This window comes from Mytilus edulis, chromosome 6 (genome assembly GCF_963676685.1).
Source record: "Mytilus edulis chromosome 6, xbMytEdul2.2, whole genome shotgun sequence".
NCBI lineage: Eukaryota > Metazoa > Mollusca > Bivalvia > Mytilida > Mytilidae > Mytilus > Mytilus edulis.
The window spans coordinates 26532013-26558121 of NC_092349.1; the positions used below are offsets into that span (position 1 = coordinate 26532013).

General features: G+C 32.3%; 1 protein-coding gene across 2 annotated transcripts; it reads left to right on the plus strand.

Moving 5' to 3' along the window:
- Nucleotides 1-3693: 3693 nt before the first annotated feature.
- LOC139527423 (Na(+)/citrate cotransporter-like) lies at nt 3694-20567 on the plus strand. 2 transcript variants are annotated; one of them, XM_071322878.1, is made up of 14 exons: nt 3694-3825; nt 6206-6355; nt 7075-7190; nt 8040-8188; nt 9271-9370; nt 10232-10405; nt 11823-11948; nt 12590-12682; nt 14324-14428; nt 15206-15291; nt 16863-16966; nt 18123-18284; nt 18773-18910; nt 20364-20567. In XM_071322878.1, the coding sequence occupies exons 1-14, from the start codon at nt 3727-3729 to the stop codon at nt 20538-20540; spliced, it is 1779 nt and encodes a 592-aa protein (XP_071178979.1). In that variant the 5' UTR covers nt 3694-3726; the 3' UTR covers nt 20541-20567. The 2 variants fall into 2 exon arrangements, with proteins under 2 accessions (XP_071178979.1, XP_071178980.1); XM_071322879.1 differs by lacking the exon at nt 14324-14428.
- The last annotated feature ends 5542 nt before the right edge of the window (nt 20568-26109 follow it).

Here is a 26109-nt window from a genome sequence, read left to right on the forward strand (position 1 = left end):
AATGTATACCAATTAAGTGAGGTTCATACATACCTTTTCCAAACAAACTAGCTAAAAAGAAGGCTATGATTAATGTGCGAAATAACGAAATAATGACAATAAGTGTTTTCAATGGGAGGTGTTAGCAGCATTACATTACGAAAATGTGGATAAAAACAAACACTAATCAGATAAGTCAATACAAGAAATGGGAAAACGACCTTAATTTTGACAGTATCCCAGTATCATTAAAATCGATTGATCAATTTAAAAGACACAATACACACCTTAACATTAATGTGTTCGGTTATGATGGTGTAGAACTAGAAAAAAATAATTAAGAAACATTAGAAGTGTACCCTTTAAGAATTTCCAAAAATACTGGCACAACACATGTTGATCTTATGTTTTTAATGAATGCTACGAAACAATATTACTGTTGTATTAGAAGTATTTCACGTCTTTTAACATCACAAGTAACACATCATAAAGAATCGGTTTATTTTTGTCAAAGATGTTTAGGGGATTTTTCAAGACGAAACCTTTTAGATACACACATGAAGTATTATATTGAAAAGGATCCAGATAGAGCTGTAATGCCAAATAAAGATACTTTTAAAAATTTTAAAAATCATAACCGTAAAATGCGTGATTCTGCTGTTATTTATGCTGATTTTGAATGTTATTTAAACAATATAGATACTTGTCAACCTAATGCATCGAAACCTTACACGAATGCATCTAAACGACATATACCTTTAGGTTTTTATTACCGAGTTGTGTATACACATAATGAAGCTAAAGAAGGACTAGTATACTGTGGGGAAGATATAGCTAAAACGTTTGTGAAATGTATGGAAGAGGAAATGAGTGACATTATTGTCTGCATTAAGATGAAAAAGATATGGTCATGACAAAAGAAGATAATGCATGTTTTAAAGCGAGTACACGTTGTGACATGTAATATAATTAGAGGACATTTTTGAAGACTTTAGAGATATGTGTTTACAACATTATGGACTTGACCCTTTACATCATTATATATCACCAGGATTAGCGTAGGATGCAGCTTTAAAAATTAGTAAAGTAAAACTAGAATTATTACACGATCGAGATATGTTACTGATGTTTGTAAAGGCGACTCGAGGAGGTGTGTCTCAAATAAGTCATCGACATGGTAAGGCAAACCATAAACACATGAGTCATTACGACACTACACAACCTACTAAATACTTAACGTATTTAGATGCCAATAATTTATATTGGAGGGCTATGTCTGAACTTTTACCTACCCATAAATTAAAATGGAGAGAACCAGAAGATGTGGAAAATTTTTACAATGGAAAGATGATAATGATATGGGATGTATGATTGATGCGATTAGAGTATCCATTAAAACTTCACGATAGTCATAACGAATACCTCTTCCTACCAGAAAACATAGACATCAATGGAGTTCATAAACTAGTATCGCCTTTTAACAAACGTGATAATTATGTCCTTCATTATAGAATTTTGAGACAGTGTCTTCAGAATGGTATCCTTTAAACCAAAGTACATCGTGTTATTACATTTCAATAATCACGTGATAATTACGTCCTTCATTATAGAAATTTGAGACAGTGTCTACAGAATGGTATCCTTTAAACCAAAGTACATCGTGTTATTACATTTCAATAATCACGTTGGCTTAAGTCTTACCTGGACAAAAACACAAAACTTATAGCGGTAAAGACTAAGCAACGCGAACTCATGGCATGCAAGGTTGCTTTACCTTGTCTATTGTAGTTTTTACATTTTAACTTCCAATACAGATGTCATTTTGATCTCCTGTGTGGAGGTGTCTCATTGACAATTGTACCACATTTTACTTTTGTATTAACTATATTGGCCTTCAACAAAGTAATACCAGGTTATACAAATACATTAGCGTGTAAACTATTTAAAACGCGAAGTATACTGTTCTTCTCCCTACATGTTCATTTTTACCTAATGTAAACCGAAAAAAAAACTATACTTTAAAATGTTGTAGGTTATTAGTGAATACAACAAAACAAAACTTAACTTAACTTGTATTTGGATATTTAACTCTAAGTCTAATTTAAAAATTCAACTTAATCTCGTAACTGATATATAGCTGAACCGATCGAAAATGATAACTTTAAAAAGAGCACACTGATGACGTCACTTAGTTAAGGAACCAAAGATGATAACATCTTTTCGCGGAATTTTCTTAAATGAAAATTGTACATTGAAATAATGTTTGAAATCTAAATATGAATTTGTTTTGCATTAGAAAAGAGATAACATTATTGAATTTGAAGCTTTGATGACGTCCATCGGTAGTTTTACTGTCGTAAAAAAAGAGGGTATAAAACAGAAAAAAAATAATATAACATTATATGAATATAACATAAAGTGGTGTCTTAAATCATATATGACACGGGTAAGATAAAACACTTGTATACAAGGCTAAACAAGAAATTATATAATATAATCATTATTAAGTACACAGCAAACATTATTAATCTCTGTTTGACATATTTGTATACCAACGACCATATTCTTTCAAAATGTAATATCAAACTCCATACTATTTCCAAGTTAACAAAATTATTTATTTGATAATTATTCACAACTCTTTTTATAAATCCATTTTCTGTCGTATGCATAATGCCATTATCAGTAATAGAAAAAGGTTTGTAAACATCGACTTGAAAAGGTAAAATCTTAAAGTGTATATTCAATACAATTCCTTATTCAAAAATTCATAATATTTCCTTCGATAATAACTAGTGGGCCGCTGCCTATCCTGTGGACGTATTGTTCACGTGAAAAGTATCAACAACAATAATTGTTGTGTTCACTTGAAAAACCAGGTTCAATCCACCATTTTCCTCATTAGAAAATGCCTGTACTTAGTCAGGAACATGGGCTAGGTTTACAATAATTGGAACATATCCATTGTAATCTGAGAAATTGATATTCAATAACGGTCAAACACTCGTGAAGACTTCGTAAACGTAACGGAGGGAAAATTTCAACTTTACAAGTTTGAACTCTCATTAGTTTCCTTGTGAGCATCAACCCTTTATCAAGGAAATCATGGTAGAAAATACAAGCTATTAAATAGCATATCAACTGTATGTGACACAACATTTTCGATAATTTCGATATTAAATGCTCTTCGTCCACGTATTTGATTTTGCATTCATATTGTTTTATTTTGACTTGAGAGTCACTGACGTGTATTATGTGAAAAAAAACTAGCGTTTCATATCACACACCTTAGGTAATGTTTTACTACATGTGATCGGGGACTAGTCATTTTTTACCTATTTGTTGATAAAAGTTGTATAATTTTTTTTTTAAAACAACTAAACACTGGATAAACAGTAATAAAAACTTACGAATACCATGTATACCGTTTTTACTATTTATATCTTTATAAAATCTCCGATACATATTTGGGATATTATGGCTATTTAATTTAGATTGCTTGTGAAGGTATTTTTGTCCTTTTTTCAGATGTATTTATGTTAGGGCTTTGTTCTTCTTTCTATTTATGTTACTTCATTTACGTGATAAAAACTTTTCAATTTATAACCCGAGGAATCTACTTTAACGTATCCATAGTGTGGTGTTATCTTTTAAATACATAAAAGAACTGCCATAATTTACGTGTATGTTGATCTTGCAATATATACTGTCTCTTTTCATGAACGACTTGATGCACTATCATATACAATGAAGATTACTGAGGATATTGCACGTGTATTTAATATACTTGTTGTTGTTTTGACGCCAGTCCTTTTGTTGCCTTTACCATTTGTTGTCGGAACACAGGTAATGTTTTTTTTTTATTGATGCATAGTTTAATATTTTCGTTGTTTTAAGAGAAATATTAACAATGTAAAAATTCAAACTTTATTTTTATGACATAATTCACATCTTTGATAACTCGTTGTTTGTTAAATTGTTAATGATTGTCAAAATTCATTCAATATATGGAAAGGATTTTTATTTACCCATGGGTTTGTTGTAAGTCCGCACTATTTGATCTCAGCGTCACTGATTAGTCTTGTGTAGACAAAACGCGCGTCTGGCATATCAAATTATAAGCATGGTACCTTTGATAACTATTGACACCACTTGGTCGATGTCACTGCCGGTGGACGTTTCCTCCCCGATATATCACCAGCCCGGCAGTCATCACGTCGGTGTTGACATGGATATCAATTATATGACACATTTTTTTTATAAATTAACCGTTTGAACTTAATTGTACTAAAGTTTGTTGATACATATACGATACGTGAATGTAAATAACAAGACACATTATCGTTAGACTTTGTTTCACAGTCATTTAGTATTTTCGTAATTTATATAGTTTTGATTTGAAAGATAAATCCTAAATGACACGGATAAATTTATGACACCTTTATTTTTAACAACCCATCTTCAAATAACAAAAAGAACATAATCGTTCCCGAGGGTATCACTTCCCCAGTGGCCAGTACTCCAGTATTTGCATGTAAATTCGGATTTTTTTTTTAAAATTGATGTTACAAAATTTGGGAATCATGTTAAATTAAGGAAGATATCACTCTCATGCAAAGCTCTGATTTCTTACCCGGCTTTGGCTATATTTTGTTTGTCCATTTGAGTTACAGCTCTTCATCTTTTAAATGAATTTTGTATTTTCAAATAATAGGGTCTCTAGCATCACTGAAGAGACATGGATTGTCGAAATACGCATCTGGTACCGACGAAAGGAGAAGCGTTTTCGTTATCATACGTGCAAACAAAAGTTCTGTTGAATTGATTTCGCAATTTTTCAGCTATATGTAAATATAATTACGCCAAATATATGCGTTTGCACAGCAGAAGATGTTTTAAAGACATTTTAATTTACTAATGTTATCAATTGTATTTCAATTTTTTAAGCTTACCAAAAGGATATTATACATTTTCCTATTTTTGACAAAATCTTACAAAATTGAGGATAAGAGGAATAATAAATGCTATCACTTATGATCAGACACTTTACATTTATCAAAAAACACACAGGTCAAATACTGGTGTTACATTTACATAATATATATACCTCATTCTTTATGTGTGTAAATTCTACATTACAAATCGAGGGATGAATATGTCAACAAGTAAAGACAACTGAATGGATAGCAACACTTATTTCTTCAAAAATGTAATCTAGATTATAACATGTATAATATTAAATCAAGATAACCTGAGTATGTTTTGGTATCATTATACAGGACATAATAATGATAAGGGATGCATTATCATTCATTTATACAAAATGATCGCCGTTAAATCTTATATATGCTGCTCGTAATCTCAAATAATAAGAACCAGTTCTAAGATTGAATGAGATAGCTTCTATGGAAAACTTAACCGACAAATATATAAATACACGTAACGCTTACCATGTCAGTGCAAGCATCCCTGCTGCTTTGCGAAAGTATCTATGATGCGTTTGTTTAGAGCGCTTGCATTTCAACAACCGCAAACACAAAAATGACACATAGAGTTATAAATTAATTAGAAAGGTGAAATTATGTTAAATGTTTGCATGAGAACTTCCTTAATATAAAATGACAACTTGTTGACGATTATACGATATTAGTAGTAAAATATGATAAAATCGTGTACATAAGACTAATTTAATGATCTATGCATTGGTTCAAGAATTGGATTACTTTTATTTCTCCTTTTCATATGTCTTTAAGATTTACATACTTTTGTCGATTTGGATGTAGATTGTTCATAAACGAGTTTATCATTGATGGTATTTAATTTCTGCATGGTACAATTGTAATGCTAAAATCAATCTTTCTTTTTGCATTGTAACACAAAACAACTAAATAAGACATGAGGTGCAATAAAGGCAACAATAGTATACCGCTTTTCAATAGTCATAATTCGATTCATCAAAAGCAAACGTCAACATACATTCAATCGGCCTATTTGATTACAACTAGCAATTTCCTCGTTTAATACAAGACATTTGAACTTCTATTATTTATACTGTGATATAAGTCAAGTTATTTTCAGACAGGTCTTGTAGAAAGCGTCGTCATTCGACTTAAGTCTGTATTCAATGTTACACGTTTTCCGAAAAATTATCGATTTATTTGCCAAATATAGTCCTAATCCTGTTTCTTGTATTAAATTCAGGTTTTATATTTATTTGTCATTCTAGGAATCAAAATGTGCTTACATAGTGTTTATAATGGCAATATACTGGATCACCGAAGCTTTGCCTATCGCAGTGACGTCACTATTGCCTATTATTCTGACACCATTAGTTGGACTTGGGAGTGCAAAAGAAGTTTCTTCACATTATTTGAGTGTAAGTTTTTTGTACAGATATTATTTTATGTATGACAAGTCTATATTTTGAGAGGGAACACATACTTATTTGAACATTACAATTCAAACGAAGCAATCAAATGCAACAACAAACCAGCATCATGAACTGATTGCTTAAAAGATAAAAGTATTGTATTTGAAGCTTTGCGGGCGTCCTCGTATCATATAATGATATAACACTAAGTCTAGTACATTATGTTTTCCTTTATTATGTTGTTACATGTACTTGCATCGGTAACTTAACTGACTTAATACGAATTTCGCTTATTCTGATGCTTTGAAAATTTACACACATTTAAGAAACCGGATTATCGAAGAAAAACGATTGAAGGGATACCGTTGAGTTAAACGTTTAAATTTGTGAATATTGATTTCGTAGATTAAGATCTGGAGAAACAAGATAAGTCTTCCCCATAATGCCATTTCTTATTAGTCGCGGTTTCCATGACACTCACACTGTCTGCACGCCCTTCTCTGTTTTAGTTTTTGCTATTCTGTAAGTTATAATTTCTCTTCGCAGTTACACTTAAACAAATAAGAGTTTTAAACATAGATTAAAAACTCATGTCTCTACCTTATATTTATTTATATTTGAACATTTTGATAGAAGAACAAATACTAAGACGTGTTCCTTGGACTGGTTAATATGTGTAACATGTGTATTGACTTCATTAACATGTAGTGTGAGTTCTGTTTTAGGATACATCCATGTTATTTCTTGGTGGACTCATCATTGCCGTAGCTATTGAACATTGGAATATACACAAACGATTGGCCTTGGCTATTCTAATGTACGTTGGAACTGAGACTCGATGGTATGAAAAAAAATAATGTAATGTGTACTGGTAGTTGGTTATTTGCAGTTGATGCGACATTTAAGTTGTTAGTATTGAAATAAAAAAGAAGATAAGGTATGATTTCGTATGAGACAACTCTCCACAAGAGATAAAAATGACACAGAAATTAACAACTATAGGTAACTGTACGGCCTTCAACAATGCGCAAAGCCTATATCGCATAGTACGCTATTAAGAGCCCGACATGGCGATGGAAAACAATTCAAACGAAAAAACTAACGGTCTTATTTAAGTCGGTTTAAAAATTACTAGTCATTTCATTTTTTTGCACGGTATTTTGTTTCCCAGAATACGTCTAAAAGAATATACAAGAATACATTTATTCAATTCCTTTAAAATGTTTAAAATAAATTCTGTGTTCGATTAGCGTTTGTCCTAATTGCACACTTCTAACCATATGTATAGTTTGCACTCGAAAACAGTATTTTGTTTTTCTTTCTACAATTAATATCTATGATCTTTGTCTAATTGAAGAATTGATAACTCTCTTATACTTAACGAAGAAAGATTTGTGAATTTTGGTCCTCAGTGCTCTTCAACTGCGTACTTAGTTAGGCCTTTTTTATTTTTATTTTGGATTCGAGCGTCGCTGATGGGTCTTTGTAGACGAGGCGCGCGACTGCCGTAAGTGCAAAATTTAATTTTGGTATCTATGATGAGTTTATCTAATACAACACTAACTGTAAAGAAATGCATTCAGCACGTAAACACATACATAACATACGTAATAAGGGCAACATTAATGCACTTAATGGTTAATTATTCATCCCTGATGATTACATACTAAACATGCGACAATATTTGAAGGTTGATGCTTGGTCTGATGTTACCCACTTGGTTACTATCCATGTGGATCAGTAATACAGCAACAACGGCCATGATGATTCCTATAACAAACGCCATACTGGTACAGCTAAAGGAAGCAAACGTCCCCAACGAAGTGATTGTAACAGAAGGTAGAACTTTGAATGTACATTATGTGTGAAAAAAATTAAAGGGCTGTGTTTTTTCGTGAAGAATGTTTCATGCTTTGTGTTACCGAGTAGTTTTTATAACTTTAACAGCTAACAGTATGCTTAATTATCAGGCGAGTTAAACTTGAAGCTCATTCTATATCCAAGGGATTTCTTTTGAAATTAATGGTCATTTGGTTAAAGTTAAAATCGACAGTTTATTTTCGACTTTGAAATTTCCTCTACACCTTTTCGTTTGCTTTTGCCTCTCTTAAAGATTCTAGGTTGAAAATGCACTCAAAACTATTTTTCTGAATTTCAAACTAGCGTAATACGAACATTTGTAATCCCATACAAATTGGTATGAAAGGCATGAATATAGAGTCGTTATGATCATTTATTGAACATAACATAATCATTCATCGCTAGATTGACAGGATCAGCCTACCCTTCAAAGGGAACCTACGATCACCATATGCATGTGTTTATAGTATTAGTTGCTCAGTTAGATTCCATGCAGTGTGTTGTGTTTTTTATCTGTCTGAAGTGTTTGTGATTTTGACCTGACATTTTCGCTTATTCTTCGACTGATAAGTTTTCTACGTCAGAAAATGCCTATTCCAAGTCAGGAATATGACAGTAGTTCACCATTCATTTGATGTGTTTAAGCTTTAAATTTTGCCATTTGATCAAGGACTTTTCGTTTTGAATTTTTCTCAGAGTTTAGTATGTTTCCGATTTTACTTTTTACATGACTCCCTTGCATCATCCGTTTCATTTTAACATCAATACTAATTCGTGTTGCTACATTTAATCGAACGAATTATGCATTTGACTGATAGATGAAGCTATGTATACGTTCATCGTAAGATATTATAATTCTAAATTGATAGAGGAGAGGGACGAAAGATACCAAAGGGACAGTCAAACTCATAAGTCTAAAATAAACTGACAACGCCATGGCTAAAAATAAAAAAGACAAACAGACAAACAATAGTACACATGACACAACATAGAAAAGTAAAGAATAATAATATTATAATTCTAAATTGATAGATTACTAATCAAATAATATCTCTTCATAGTTTATGATAACGATGCACTTAAGTTAGAAGATATAGAAGTTAATGGTGTCATCAAAGAAAATGGTCAACCTACAAGTACCGATATAGAGAAAACAGATAAGTATGGAAAATCTTGTATATTTATTCAAGTATACATTGGAACTAGTTCTTATTAAACGTTAAAAAATGTGTGCTACATGTTTATTCAAAGCCAAAAACAGGTCCGAAAACTTTAAAGGTACATGCCACTGATACAAATGTGTGCTACATGTATATTCGAAGCCAAAAACAGGTCCGAAAACTTTAAAGCTACATGTCACTGATACAAATGTGTGCTACATGTATATTCAAAGCCAAAAACAGGTCCGACAACTCTAAAGGTACATGTCACTGATACAAATGTGTGCTATATGTATATTCAAAACCAAAATCAGGTCCGACAACTCTTAAGGTACATGTCACTGATACAAATGTGTGCTATATGTATATTCCAAGCCAAAAACAGGTCCGACAACCCTCAAGGTATATGTTACTGATACGAATTGCTCTTTTGTGTATCCTAATCTTATAGGTGGCTTAAGAAAAAAATGTATGCAGATTGTACTACTTTCTTTCCATATTTGATGAATTATTTTCATGAAAAGTTAGTATGATTTAAAAAAAAATTAACGTTGGCCGCTTTGCAATCAGCATTATTGTCCTCATACTTATCATCATAATACCTGCCTCTTTTTTTCGTATGAAACATATTCCGAATAGTCGTTACCCACTAACACAAACTCGTAGTAATGATTAAATGTCTGCCAAACGCTTTGTGACTGGTGATCGCAATCTCTTTATTACCCCCCCCCCCCCTTTTTTTTAAAGATTCTGAATTACTTTTTGTTTTTGCTTTTTGTTTAAAAGTGTTCCAATTACAATTACTTGATAATACTTCATGTGCTGAATACTTGTTCATCATTATTTTTCTATATATTTTCAGAACTTCAAATTACAAGGCTGAACCTGAAGACAACATGAATCAAACTGAAAGCAAAGAACATCTCGAAATATGTAAAATGATGTCGATCTGTATAGCACATGCCGCAAACTGTGGTGGCCTTGGGAGCTTGACCGGAACTGGTCCTAATGTTGTTTTCAAAGGACAAAGTGATATGTTAGTTTACCATTTACATTAGTAATTTCAAATGTAGGTTCATGTTATTGGCAATAAGTTTAAAAGTGACTTGTAATTTCTAGTCCCATACTTTATTGTTAAAATATACGTTATTAAGGATCTTAGTTTTTACTCTAGTTGTTTAAACAGACTAACATATTAGATTTGAACATGCAATAGTCACTGTTATCTCTAATTCAACGTTATTTCAACAGACCAATGCTCGTATGTAGACTCTGAACTGTAAGTTAGTGTTCCCGTTTTACCCTTGAACAAAGTGATGATAAACACAAAGTTACGTATTTATGTGACGTTTATATTATCACAAGTATTTTTATCAAATATAAAATATATTCGTTCAATTTATAGACACTTACAAGAATATAAATTGTAATGGAGTTTGTAATGATCCTATTTTATATATTTTTTGCGATGGCAGGAATATTAAAAAAAAAAATGAAAACAACGCGTTTAAGAATTTCTTGCGTCCGAAGAGCTTTTCTGGATTTACCTTCATCAGGAACGCATTAAGTCAAACATTTGAAATCCGAAGACGTATAAGTACCGACAATTGAATTGTGTTTATAATGGTGTTATTATTTGTTTTTATCTAAACCAATATTTTGTATAAAAAAAAATCTTGTGCATACAGTTGTTTTGAATCATGTAAATTAATTATGTAGCGGATTTCTCTATCTTATCTTGGATTTCAGTATTTTTGTGATTTGACTTTTTTACGTTTTGAAAATAAAAATAAGATTAGATTAACCAGATCATGATAGACCTAAAAGTAAACACACGCAAAGACAAACACCATAAAACTCTGTAGAAGAACCTCGAGTATTTTGACTTTTATACTGACAAATAAGAACAACGTAAATTGTATAAAAAATAAAGAGAATTCAAACCACAAACGAAATAAACAGACAATAGCTCAGCACAAAATGGCCTATCGGATCCACACGTAAAAAGTAACAACAAATTCCACAAATCGGAATCTATAAATAAAAACAGGCCCATCTGACATACACGTATAAAGTGACAACAAATTCCACAAATCGAGATATATCAATAAAAATTGGCCCATCGGACATACACTTATGAAGTGACAACAAATTCCACAAATCGGGATATATAAATAAAAATTGGCCCATCGGACATACACGTATAAAGTGACAAAAAAATCCCCAAATCGGGATATATAAATAAAAAAGTAACAACAAATTCCCCTAATCGGGATATATAAATAAAAAAGTAACAACACATTCCCTAAATAAGGATATTAATGAAAACCCACATCATTTCTAACAACGAACATTAGACATAACAAGATATGCAACCGGACCAACAACATAAACTTTATCACTTGATACACATACGAAATACTTAAGATAACACTATGTTTTATTCTTTTCAGCATATTCGAGAAGTACGGAGGAGAATCGCCGGTTACCTTTTCGTCGTGGTTTGCATTCGGTTTACCAATATCTGCTATAATGTTATTATTATCCTGGATATGGCTTCAGTTGTACTTCTTAGGAAAGTAAGGAATATACAATATCTAATGTTATATTTATGTTTATATTGTTTTCAATATAGATAAGTGACATTGTCTTATTTAGAAAGATAAATCATACGAAAACAATCTTTGTAATTCTAATTCTTTTAATGTTTCAACGTCAACTGAAACATAGAAACCTCATATGTTCACGAACGGTCTAGTATTTATCGTTGTCGACAAGGTGTAGCACATGAAATCCAATTTCAAAAACATATTTACTGTAATTCTATTCTTTGAAATTTCTATTGCAAGAAGAAACCAGCAAAATCGCGGTACAGTTAGGCAAGTGTTAAAGCAAATAAGTTTTTTTTGTTTAATTTCGCGGACAGTAAGTCAACTGAGCTTGCGGAAAAACGTATAAGACAAGAATCGATAACGGTCTCTGAATTAATTTAGTTTTTCAAAAAATGGCGTTATCTTTTAAAAAAGAGTTTCAAAGATAAATCTTGAGAGTACAAACACTACAAGTATACATCAAATAACAAATATTTCCGACTTGGTATGGTTTCTGTTCCTTAAGTAGTACAGATATTAAACTTATTTCCGAAAGACCATGTTTTTGGATTGTTAGTTAGAACTCCAGCAATGTTATCACATATTTTTGTTTTGTATTGTACTTGAAGAGGTTGTTTGCAGTTCTGTTCCGGAAATGCTGAGTCTAGGTCAAGAATCAAGTCGCTTTTGAGAAAAGAATATGCCAGCCTAGGCCCAATTGAGTAAGATTATTTGTTAGCTGAAATATTTATATGTAGATTGATAAACTCTCAATTTTGTTGTTTTTCTCTTGCCTTTAATATGGTTGTTTTTGTTGGTTTCGAAATAAGAGGCGGTATTGAAACTTCCAAAGTTAATTTTGGATTTGTATGATACTTACTAGAACACACAAGCGTTATATTCCTGACTTCGAAGAAGTGAATTTTAATAAGGTGATTTGGATAGGGCCGTCAATTGGTGACCACGTATATACTCGTAGAGGTCCTAGATTTAATACAGCTACTGTGAATTCATTACATTAGTTGGATATCAATTTTCGTGGGTTTTGTGAATACAGGTGAACCACGAATTCAAATGCTCAACAAATAACATATTTTCAATGGGCTTTGTATACAATGATTGGCAAAACCACGAAATCAAATATCAACGAATATGCAAATTTTCTGCAATCCACAAAAATTGCTGTAGCGCCGACCGTTTTTTAAGTTTACCAATTTCAAAGCAATGAATGAAAAACTGGTGTAAAATATATTCCGTTTATTATAACAGAAATAATGTATTGCAATTTACAATAAATAATGGTTAAATATTCTCTACGTATTCAATTACCTATAAAATAACTAATCTGTGAAGTTATATCTGAAGTTCGTTTCTAAAAACAGCTGATCCTTGGCAATCCAAATTTGAAAATGACTATAGTCGACCTAGTTTACAAAGTGAATACACAAAAATAGATATTCCCTACTTCCGTTTAACGGTTACAATGTAAACATGAACGCTGTGTAGCAAAAGACTACAATTATGAAAGATTATCGTTATAAATGAATGTGTAAAAGGTAATTCCATACAACTTAAACATATATAAATGATTTGTTATGCAGTTCCTATGAAAATTACTCCGCATAACATCTGAGTCGCGAATGACAACCTAAAATGTGCTACGAACTCCCAGTAAAATCATTACCAAAATATTGCGGGAATTATGAAATATAAAAATGAACCGCACAAACTATTTGCATTAAACAACGTAATAACTTCTTTGGCACAATAATTGCATACCCACTTAAATAAATGAATCGTCAGTATCATGACTTGATTTTATAATTCTTCTTTATACATATGTCGGAAGGACTAGTTTCGTGTACGATGAATCCCTAATGGGGGGGGGGGGGTGATAATTATCCATTACAAATCCATACCGGGATCGGTAAACATATATCAGGATGTGTTGTGTAAGGTTTTTAATAAACCAAGAGCTCTGAGTGATACGCTAAATACAGCAATTCCTTTTTATGTTTTAGGGACATCAATAAAAACAAATGAATGTAATAAAGTTTCCTTTGAAAGTAAGATCAATCAGAGACCACATGACTTAGGAATCACAATACGACCTTCGACAGTTAGCCAAACCCCTACCATTTATGACCGCCGTAATTTTTCCTTTTGTTATCCTGGCATTGTTATGGATAACAATAGACATTTTGTTTTAGCTTTGATCAGGCCGTGGTTTATTGAACATTTTGTTCTCTTGGCATTGTTATGGATAACAATAGACATTTTGTTTTAGCTTTGCTCAGACCACCGTAATTGGTCACTTTGTTCTCCTGGTATTGTTATTGATAACAATAGATATTTTGTTTTAGCTTTGCTCAGGCCGCTGTTATAGGTCACTTTGTTCTCCTGGCATTGTTATGGATAACAATAGACATTGGCGATGGAGGTGGATGGCATAATATATTTCCACCTAAGTAAGTAAAACAAATGTGCTATATGTTTTCAATACAAAAAGCTTGATCTTTAAATTTCGTGTACTTGCTTTCGCTTCGAACCCCATTAACTAACTAGGGTATCGAAATATGATACCTTGGGTTTCACCTCTACAAGTAGTGATAGTTCTCATGTCAAAGAAGGAAGTCCATAGATAATGATGCAAGGCATCATTCTTGTCCGTATTTAAATTTACAATTTTCTAGTTGTGGTCTAAAATTTCTGACCTTTATCACAGGAGATCATATGCAGAATCTAATGTTTCAAACTGTGAACTCTTTGCACTGAAAACATATGAAATTTTATATTGGAGGTTAAATACACTACAATTCATAAATCTGATAAGTGTTCGTCAAACCATATTAAGTTTCCTAAGTCTACCTCTAGCCAATGTAAAAAAACCGCATAACAATACGCACGAAGTCCGAGTCCGATGTCAGAATAGGTAACAAAAGAAACAAAAACAAAATGACAATAATACATAAATTATCAAAGAACTATTAACAGTTACTGACATGCCAGCTCCAGAACTCAATTAAACTGATTGAAAGATTATGTCTGCATCATATGAATACAAAGCCCAATCCCTTCCGTATATCTATTTAAAGCTGATATCATAACTTTTCAGAACAGTTTCAAACTCTACTCCAGCTATGTCATTATCATGTAGTTTGTTTATATTTAACTTTTCAGAACAGTTTCAAACTCTACTCCAGCAATAGTATTATCATGTAGGTTGTTTATATTTAACTTTTCAGAACAGTTTCAAACTCTACACCGGCTATATTATTATCATGTAGTTTGTTTATATTTCCGTCAAGACTTCGAAAATTTTCCGAAAAAGGTTAGTATTAATAAATCTGTATTATGAAGACTTGTTTTGTCTACTAGAATAAAATGATAAGATCGTAAAATTACATATGCGTTCAATATTATAAATTAAATCAATGTTTGTTGTTGTTGGTTCAAATGACAGAACTGTTAGTTAGAACCCCAATTCCTCTTTAAATCAGTAAATTCCGTTGTGAATCGAAATTGTACACAATTTTAACAAAAGGAAAATGAATCAATGAGGGTATTTACAGACAGTCGTCAGAGATAGACAGACCCATTTATTACCAAAATAGAAAAGAGTAAACAAACAAATAACAGTCGACAAACAAAACATATACAACTTAATACTGAGGAGAACAATCCCTACTAAACACTTGGTAAGTCTGGAAAGATAGATAGATCATGATCACTGTTGATGCTAGTTTGACTGTATTAAAAAAATACTGACTCCGAGAAAAATGTAAAACGGAAAGTCTCAAATCATATGGCAAAATCAAATGATAAAGCACATCAAACGAATGGACTACAACTGTCACATTCCTGACTAAGTACAGGCATTTTCAAATGTAGAAAATGGTGGATTGAACCTAGTTGTTTAGCGCTAAACCTCTCATTTGAACGACAGTCGCATGAAATTCCTGTATATTGACATCGATGCGTAATCAAAGTGTCACACAAATAGGGGTACAACAATAACACAAACTAGACCAAAAACTAGTGTGATTTCAGGTGCTCTGGAAGGGTAATTATGTATTGTTCCACATGTGGCACCCATCGAGATCCTTATGTTATTTCAAAGCCGGTAAATAGTCTTATTCGCTAGGTCAAGTTCGTGAAAAGGAAACGGTATTACGACATAATAATTGAGCGTATCCGATATCATCAGTATTACGGATATCCCATAACAATCAACCAACTCTTGATGGCGTCCGTGAAATTTACGAAGTGATGATTTCAACTTCACCATTCGGAACTCTCGGTTTAAAATGACAAAGTCACAATTGGGAATCTGAAATCATCTCTTTTGTCGTAAAGGTTTGTTTCCAACCAGAAAGTCAATTTCTAGATATAAAACCTAATCAAATGGCAAAATCAAAAGCTCAAACACATCAAACGAATGGATAACAACTGTCATATTCCTGACTTGCATTGGTACAGGCATTTTCTTATGTAGAAATTCTATTTATGCACGAATCACTAAGGGTTAACATATACTTGATGCTTTTGCCGTCCATTTTCTAGAAATAAATTAACGATACACACAAGCAGAGGAGAAACTGAAAACTCTGCCAAGATGCTTTCCAGAAGTCGTTGCAATCTGTATTCATATGCGAATTTAAATGGCATAAATTCTATAGTCCTAGAACGTTTTGTGCGATAAATCAGGAAGATATCGTTAAAAATTAGACGATACAAAAATGTTTGTATTCATAAGCAAAACAAGATTTGCAATATTTCTGTTTAATAAAATTAATATCTGTATTCAAAGGACAATTAAAAAATCTCATGATTTCTTGTTGTGAAATAATTTGAATATATATATATGAATTTTTAAATTTGCTGTGTTGTTTTCCAAAACAGGACCAATACCTCCTTTGCTTACGTGGAAGATAGTGGAAAAGAAGTTACCATGGGGCGTGGTTATATTGTTAGGCGGAGGATTTGCCCTTGCTTTCGTTAGTCAGGTACTTTTTTAACCATGTTGAAAATTCAATCTTTACAAAATAACGATATATTATCGATCATTTACTACTGAATATCAGCACTAATCATATCAATTATGTTAATGGCTTTAGAACAACAAATATTCTGTATTGTTGCTAATTTGTTTATCTTACTGACTGATAATTTACTTTCTCATCACAGTAGAGTGATATGAAAAATTAAAGATAGAAACTAAGGGCGCATGTTCTCGTTGTCAACGAAATTGATATTGTCGTCATAAATAAAATAGCTATAAACAGATTGTTTTTAGGCAACACAGATCGATTGCTGTTCTCACCATTTCCGTGCCGGTTAAGCGTGAAGATCAATCTCCTTGAGATGATCAACGACAATCTAAAATTATTTAAGTTTACAATATGATGCGATGGATACTTCATTGATAAAATATGAAAAGGGACAATTTAACCTAGCAGGAACATAATGCTTATTGATCATATACGTTTGTCTTCCTTTAAATTGATGACACGATTCGATTCACTGGTTAAATTTTAGTTTGCGAATGTGTTGCATACAGTTGGCGATTTACACGGTCTATCTTGTTTTTCTATTAAACGAAATAACCATCGATATAGTTAAAGTAAAGTCAATATCATGGTCATGATGGTATATTTTCACTTTCCAACATTTTTGTTAAATTTCCATCGATCATTATGAAAGAAACATTAGTTTTCCTGTAGAGTAAAAGTTATATTCTGAAATATTGTATTAAGGTGGTACCTAACACTACAGGCAGATAACTCTGTAAAATCAGCAAAACGTTTTAATGACGTTGTCCTCATGAGGGAATATTAAGCTTCTCAATGATCAAAATAAGTGTTTGTCAAACTGCTATATAACCAGTGGAATTTTTCTGATTAAACGGTTGGTTCATATTTTTTGAAATTTTTATATTTTCGTCAAAGGGTCAAAGTAAATAATTTGTCAAAATTTTAAGAAAATTAAACGAGCCAAATTAATTTAAGTTAAAGTATTAGGTACCACCTTAAACCGGCAGACAATCTAAGAACTAATAATGTGACTGTAATTATTTCAACCTTTCAAATAACAGAGTTCCTTATTGTTTTTGAATATGATGTTAAAATCTTATATCTTTATAGACGATGCTATTTTTTGTAGGAATATGGATTATCCAAATGGCTAGGAACACAATTGGCTGTGTTAAAACCCCTTGACCCATGGATTGTGAATATGATATTGTGTATTATTGTGGCGGCAGCGACAGAGGTCACAAGCAATGTTGCAATGTGCACACTCTTGATGCCGATTTTGGCTGAACTAGTAAGTATATTTGTATATGTTATTTTAGAAGCACGCATGGACATGTTTTTGGAAGTAGACGAATACAGATGATGGAACATGGTTGTCGGAACACAAGGACTCGTTCCATTTGGAGTTCCTGCAAGTCCATTATATTTTGTTAGAAACTAGAATGTGGTCTTTTCTTCGACGAACGTGTAATGTAAAATAATTACTGTGGTCTTGAATTAACAGATCATGATATATCCATACAAACACAGAAATAGTTGAAATGTTTAAGCAACGCATATGTAATAATCAATAACAACGTTTAAGAACTCATTTATGCTCATTGTAAAACATAAACTGAATAAAAACAAACATGTACACATACACATAAAAAAGACGACGTGAAGATTTTCAAAATTCAAGTGCTTTATTGAGATCAATCTATGAATCGTCCGAGTCTAACGTTAAATTGGGGTATACTGTAACAATTATATTTACAAGCATTTATTATATATTTGTAGTCTTTACAACTGGAAGTCAATCCGCTGTACTTCATGTTTCCGGCAGCTATTGCGACATCGTTTGCTTTTATGTTACCCGTGGCAACACCGCCAAATGCTGTGGTATTTGCCTATGGATACCTGAAAGTTATAGACATGGTAAGAATTGTTGTATACGATTTAGTATATGTGTACTAGATTGTAGATTGATTTAAGGAATGACTGTAATAGTTTGTCTGTCATTGAAGTGCATACTGAATAACCCATTTTAAACTGGAGTAAATAATGAAAAACATATTGATGACGACAAAGTTATGTATATGTCTATGAGCTGATAAGCAAAACAAAGTCAGACAAACAGAAGACGGGTTACATTCAAAATTAAATTATTGGTGTATTAACATCAAGTTTGGTTTATAATTCATCCGGAAATGTAAAATAATGGTACTTTAACTTAAGGTGGCTCGGGTGTATTCAAAGTTTCTATCAGAAGTGCCGTATTTTTGGTTATTTTATTCTTTAAAGAAAATGAATCAAATTGGTCGAAAAAAAATAGGGGTCACGGACCATTTAAGCTCAAAATTTTACTTTTAAACAGGTATGTAAAAGGGACCATTTTTCAATGAAATGATAGGGGAAATAGAGGTGTTGACATATTTTTTTCGGAATATCAAAAAAACGTTCTATGACAATTGTTCCAAATCTGTAATATGAAAAGCTGGAATACAGCTTCAAAGAATGAGCCAATAAAAAACATAGGTCACCGATAAGGAAAAAAAAATATTTTGCCTTACAACCCAAATTTTGACGGGAAAATGGTAAAAATGGGTGAAACGTCATTTTGACCCTTTAAAAAATACCGATTATAACGAAAATATTATCTTAGTCACATAACTACAATGATTTAATATTTCTAATCAATCAAAATATGAAAAAAAATTACGACAAATACTTTTGTAATTTATGCGTGAAATTATGCGCAGTCGAATAGTCCCGAGCCACCTTAAGATATTTCACAATTGGTATAATTAATCTGTTAAATACACTTCATTAGTCATTTATGAAACAATGCAACAATCACAATGTGAGTTTATTTTTGGTTCTAATACAGTTGTTTGGTTATTTCTCTGACAGAAATTCATTGTGATTTTCTTTTATCCAAATACGGTTGATATAATACTTCTTTACCAATCAGAGCAATTGTATTTTATTCATTAGTCCTAAAAAAGTGTAAAAAATGTCAAATCAAACGCTCATACTGATTAATAACAACTTATTTCTAACTTGGTAAATGCATTTGCTTGTGTAAGCATGAGTGGATTAAACCTGTTTTTAAAGCTAATTAGCCTCTTACTTGTAAGACAGTCGCATCAACTTGCAGTATATTTACAACAAGGAGTGAGCAAAGCAAGCAAACACAATAGGTAAAAATGTCCCAAATAAAGCTACGCCACGAAATAGCCTAAATGCAATGCTTAAAAGTGGCACTAAAACACCAGAAATCCACAATTAAATCAAATTTAATTGGTTATTTCTCGAACAATAAGTACATATGATAACAAAAATAACTACATTGATAAATAAGATGAAACATACCAATGTTTTATTTCAGGTTAAAGTTGGTTTTTTGATGAATATACTTGGAATAGTTGTACTGGTTATAGGAACGGAGACGTGGGGAGAAGCTGTATTTGGTTTCCATAAACAACCAGACATCTTTAAGCATGGACTAAATAACACTGACATTGTAAATAACACTTGCATCTGTAACGGAAGTCTACTTTTGTAAAAATAAAAATCCTATTTTTAGACCGAAGTCAATTCATCTTAGTTTTATTAAGTATTTGCAAAAAGTAAAATCACAAAAATACTGAACTCAGAGGAAAATCTAATCGGAAAGTCCATAATCACATGGCAAAATCAAATGACAAAACACAACAAAAACGAATGGACAAGAACTGTCATATTCCTGACTTGCAATAGAACATTGTATTCGGCTGGTGATAGTTTTTTGTCTGTTTGGATGGGTAATGACCGTTCTCTCGTTTTATAAATGACGGTTGTTATCTCTTTTTGTTGGTTTACTGTTCTTGTCCTCTAGTCTTATGTGTAATGGCCATTTTCACCTTTTTAATTTGTGATGGCCATTTTCACCTTTTTAATGTGTGATGGCCGGTTTTTTTCCCTGTTATATGTCTAGTGACCGTTTTCACCTATTGTATATGCACTGGCCGTATTCTTTAGTTTTATATGAAATGTCCGTTTTTTACTTTTGAAAGTCTTGTTTTCTGTTGCATGAGCTATAAACTTTTTCTCCTATTATATGTGAAATGGCCGTATTCTTATGTGAAATGACCGTATTCTTATGTGAAATGGCCGTTTTCTCTGGTCTTATGTGTGATATTGCCGTTTTCATTTGTTATGTTTGAAATACCCCTGATGTTTGATGGCCATTTTCTCCTGATGTATGTAAAATGGCCTTTCTTTCCAATTGCATTGCAAATTCGTTTTTTTTTTTTTTTTTTTTTTGTCGGTTGCGTATGTTATTGTCGTCTTCTCCTACCGTATGTTTAATAGCCGTATTCTCTTGTTTAATGTGTAAATGGCCGATTTCTCCGGTTTTACGTGTCATGACCGTATTCTCTTTTAAAATGAATGTTTTCTCCTTTTGTTTGTGTAATAGCCGCGTTATCATGTTTTATGTCTTCTGTTATATGTACAACGGCTGTTTTTTCTCCTTTTGTATGTCTAATGACCGTTGTCTCATGTTGCATGTGTAATTGCAGTTTGTCTTCTTGTACACGTAATGACCATATTCTCTTTTATTGTATAATTGTAGTTTTCTCGTTTTGTATGAGTATCCGTTTTCTACATTTGTGTGTTTTGGCCGTTTCCTCTTGTTTTATGTGTAATTTTCGTTTTCTTTTGTTGTATGTGCAATGATCGTTTTCACCTGTTATATATGTAATGGTCGTATTTTCTTGCTTTACGTGTAATTGTCGTTTTGTCTTGTTGTACTTTACGTCTAGTGGTACAATGTACTCTTCTCCTGTTGCATGTGTAACGACCGTATTCTCTTATTATACTGAAAACTATATGTCGTCATCTGTAAAACAGATATAACAGGTTAGGAGAGGGTTTGTGATCCCGCTTACAGGTTTAACCCGGCCACATTCTGTATGTGTACATCGACCAAGCACTTTAAAATCGAGTAGATAACTACAGAGTGTATTTGAACTGATTACTTAAACGAAGAGAAACTGAAGTTATGACAAATAAAAAAACAAGAATGTGTCCATAGTACACGAATGTCCCACTCGCACTAAGATTTTCTATGTTTAGTGGACCATAGAATTAGGGTAAAAAGTCTAAATTGGCATTAAATTAGAAGGATCATATCATAGGGAACTTGATACTAAGTTTCAAGTTGATTGGACTTCAACTTAATTCAAAACTACCTTGACCAAAAACTTTAACCTGAAACTTGCACTATCAATTTCTATGCTTAGTGGGCTATGAAATTAGGGTAAAAAGTCTAAATTGGCATTAAAATTAGAATTATCATATTAGGGAACATGTATACTAAATTTCAAGTTGATTGGAATTCAACTTCATCCAAAACTACCTTGACCAAAAACTTTAACCTGAAACTTGCACTTTCATTTTCTATGTTTAGTGGACTATGAAATTGGGGTAAAAACTCTTATTTGGCATTAAAATTAGAAAGATCATAAAAAAATTATCATAGGGAACATTTATACTTAGTTTGAAGTTGATTGGACTTCACCTTCATACAAAACTACCTTGACCAAAAACTTTAACCTGAAGTGGGACGAACGGACGAACGGACGGACGAACAGACGGACGCACAGACCAGAAAACATAATGCTCCTCTACTATTGTAGGTGGGGCATAATAAAGTGCCGATCCTAAATCACCATTTTCACTGAATATACTATATTTTTCTAATGTAGAATTATAAATGACAGAAAAACAATTCATGATTTTGGAATAATATTAAATGGATTGTTTTGAAAACCCTGTGATATAGTAAATTGATGCAAGCATGTTCATATTGTTAATTCATTACACAAATGCGTGTTCATTAAAAGAAATTATTTTGCATTTTCAAGTCGAAACGTTTTTTTATGCCCCACTTACGATAGTAGAGGGGCATTATGTTTTCTGGTCTGTGCCTCCGTTCGTTCGTTCGTCCGTCTGTGCGTACGTCTGTGCGTCCGTTCGCTTCAGGTTAAAGTTTTGGTCAAGGTAGTTTTTAATGAAGTTGAAGTCCAATCAACTTCAAACTTAGTACACATGTTCCCCATGATATGATCTTTCTAATTGTAATGCCAAATTATAGTTTTGACCCCAATTTCATGGTCCACTGAACATAGAAAATGATAGTGCGAAATTCAGGTTAAAGTTTTCGGTAAAGGTAGTTTTTGATGAAGTTAAAGTTACATCAACTTGAAACTTAGTACACATGTTCCCTATGATATGATATTTCTAATTTTTATTCCAAATTAAAGTTTTTACCCGATTTCACGGTCCACTGAACATAGAAAATGATAGTGCGAGTGGGGCATCCGTGTACTATGGACACATTCTTGTTTCGTCATTCTTTATTCTACAATGGTAATACTCGTATATAACAGTGAAAATGAATCATCTCGATTCGCACGTTTTCTATACGGATGACATATTCACGTGGAGTAGTACATTTAAGTAGTTTTACAACATCCTTAAGTCACACTTCATGAAATACTTTGGTCTATAAGTGAGTGTACATTTTTTCCAGCTTACTAGAACATAATAAAAAAAGTTGTATAAAACAAATGACAATACAAAAAAAAGACCGCTATTCTTGTTACAAACATATTCAGTACTACAGATACATGTATATATAATAATTATTTATCAACTCAACGATTCTTAGTTAGAAGATGCTGCACACGAAAGAGGGTAGATATGTATTGGAATATTTAATATTGTAAACATCATAAGGGTCTTTATATGGAGAAATACATTGTACGTAAGGGATAAGAAGAACCTTCCTCCCATAACGATAAAAAACAATAAAAAAATCAGACATTTTAAATCTGGAAGGGAGCGGGGTTGGTGGGATTGTTCTTAGACTGATCGGTTGGCAGAGTCTATTTGTTCTTGTAATTTTCATTGTCATACATTCAAGATCACCTCGATAAAAATATCACAGTTTAACCACTTGTTACAGAAGCTTTCTCATACCCTCCTAATAGACGAAACAAAGTTTGACCCATTTACCCCGTAGCAACGCTCAGTGTATAGAAAATACGAATCCAGTCAGTTCATTTTCACTGTTGTATGCGAGTATGTTCATTGTAGAATAAAGGATCATGGGAAAACTGTATTTGTTTACGTTTTGAAATTACCAAAATAATTGATTTGAAACTAAATTTTAACATATTTTCATTATGATGTGTCTTTTTATTGTAAAATAACAGTATTAAAGTTCAAATATGTGTTATAAATGTAAGTAACATGATATAGAATACAAATTATTAAAAGCGATCCATTTTTACTATAGATGCGATAAATTATCACTGTATGGCATTCATTTCTGATGTAGAATTTTCGAAGATGCGATGAATTTTTATTTTAGATTAATGTGATAATTAGACTTGTAACAAATGAAGAACTTATTTGATTACTTTAATATTTATATCTATTTATAACTTGTATGTTATGTCTACAAAAACTGGCTGGCCATTTATACGTTTTCTCACAGTATTGACATGTGTGAACTGTATTTATGTATTTATGATTGCCATGTTTCCCTGCTTTGTGATTCGCTAGGTCTTTGGAAGTTGCAAATTCCTGATTACACAAATCACACTGATACTTTTTGTTGTTTTCTTGGGTGCATGTTGTTTCAAATTATATCTGTAAAAAAAATGACCTCTCGCATTTCTTAAATTTATAGGGCTTGTTGTTTAGGTGCCTGTTGACATGGCCATCAAAGTGTTGTTTTTATACGACCGCAATTTTTTTCGGTTCGTATATTGCTATGATGTCGTCATCGTCTGCGTCGTCCGATGACACATTTGGTTTCCGGACAACTTCAATTTAAGTGAATGGATCTATATAAATTTTAAAGAAGGTTCAATACCACAAAAGGAATGTTGGGATAATTTTGGGAATGATGGTTCCAACTGTTTACGAAAAAGGGGCATAAAAGAAGCATTTGTTTTTATATTCAGGATAATTACTTGTGTATAGGAATTTCGATTGCTCTGATATTGTACCACAGTATTCAATACCACAAGTAGAAGGTTAGGATTTGTTTTGGGGGTTATGGTACTAATAGTTTAGGAATGAAGGAACAAAAAGGAGTTAACTTTGTAGTTTCCGGAAAATTACTTGTGTGTTAGTTTTTGGATCTTTCTGGCATTGTACCACAAGGAACAATATCACGAAGGGAAGACTGGGATTAGGTTCGGGAACAATTGCCCCAAACATGCAGAAATTAGGGACAAAAGAAATGGTAAAAAAAATCATGTTTCTAGTTTCCAGACAATATCTTGTGTTTAAGTGTATGAATCTCTCTAAAAGTGTACTACAAGGTTTATTTATAAAGACAATAATAGTGCATTGACTTGACATATCAACGATATAAGGATGAGGCTTAGAAACGGGGAAATGCGAGGCTGTGCCGAGCTATTTCCTCGTTTCGGGCCGAATCCTTATATCGTTGATATATCAAGTCAATGCACTATTATTGTCTTTATACTGCAATCTAAAAAAAACCATTCTCAATTGTTGTTTAATGCATCGAGGTTATTTATTTGATTTAAATATTTGGGGAAGTTCCTTTTAAAAGGGCCTCATATTATACTCGCGGAGAAATATACAACACAATGAAATGTACATTTACCTGTTGAAACCTACACTCGATGGTGAACGAAATCGTTTGAGTATGGACTTAAATATCAACCATAAGCATAAAACATAATGATTTATAAGTTGCAAACAAAAAATATTAACAAATGAAATATGTTTTTCCAACAATTGCAAAAAAAAAACAAATTGAGTCGTTCCACGCATCGTTGTATGCATTGGAAACAAGAACAGGTTGAAGAGGTCGTATGAATAATTAACTATTATTTCGGCAACTTCTATTTAAATATTCATGAGGAAAAGTGATATCGGGTCAGTGACTGTATATGACACAGAAAAACCTCTGCGGTCAGCGAAGCATTTTTAAGTTTTACTACAAAAAGAGCAGATGTGATTAAAAGTTCCTATTGCTTTCTTCATATGGTAAGCCAGGCCAGCATAGGCGTATCCGGGGAACTAGAATAATTTGGTTGAATATA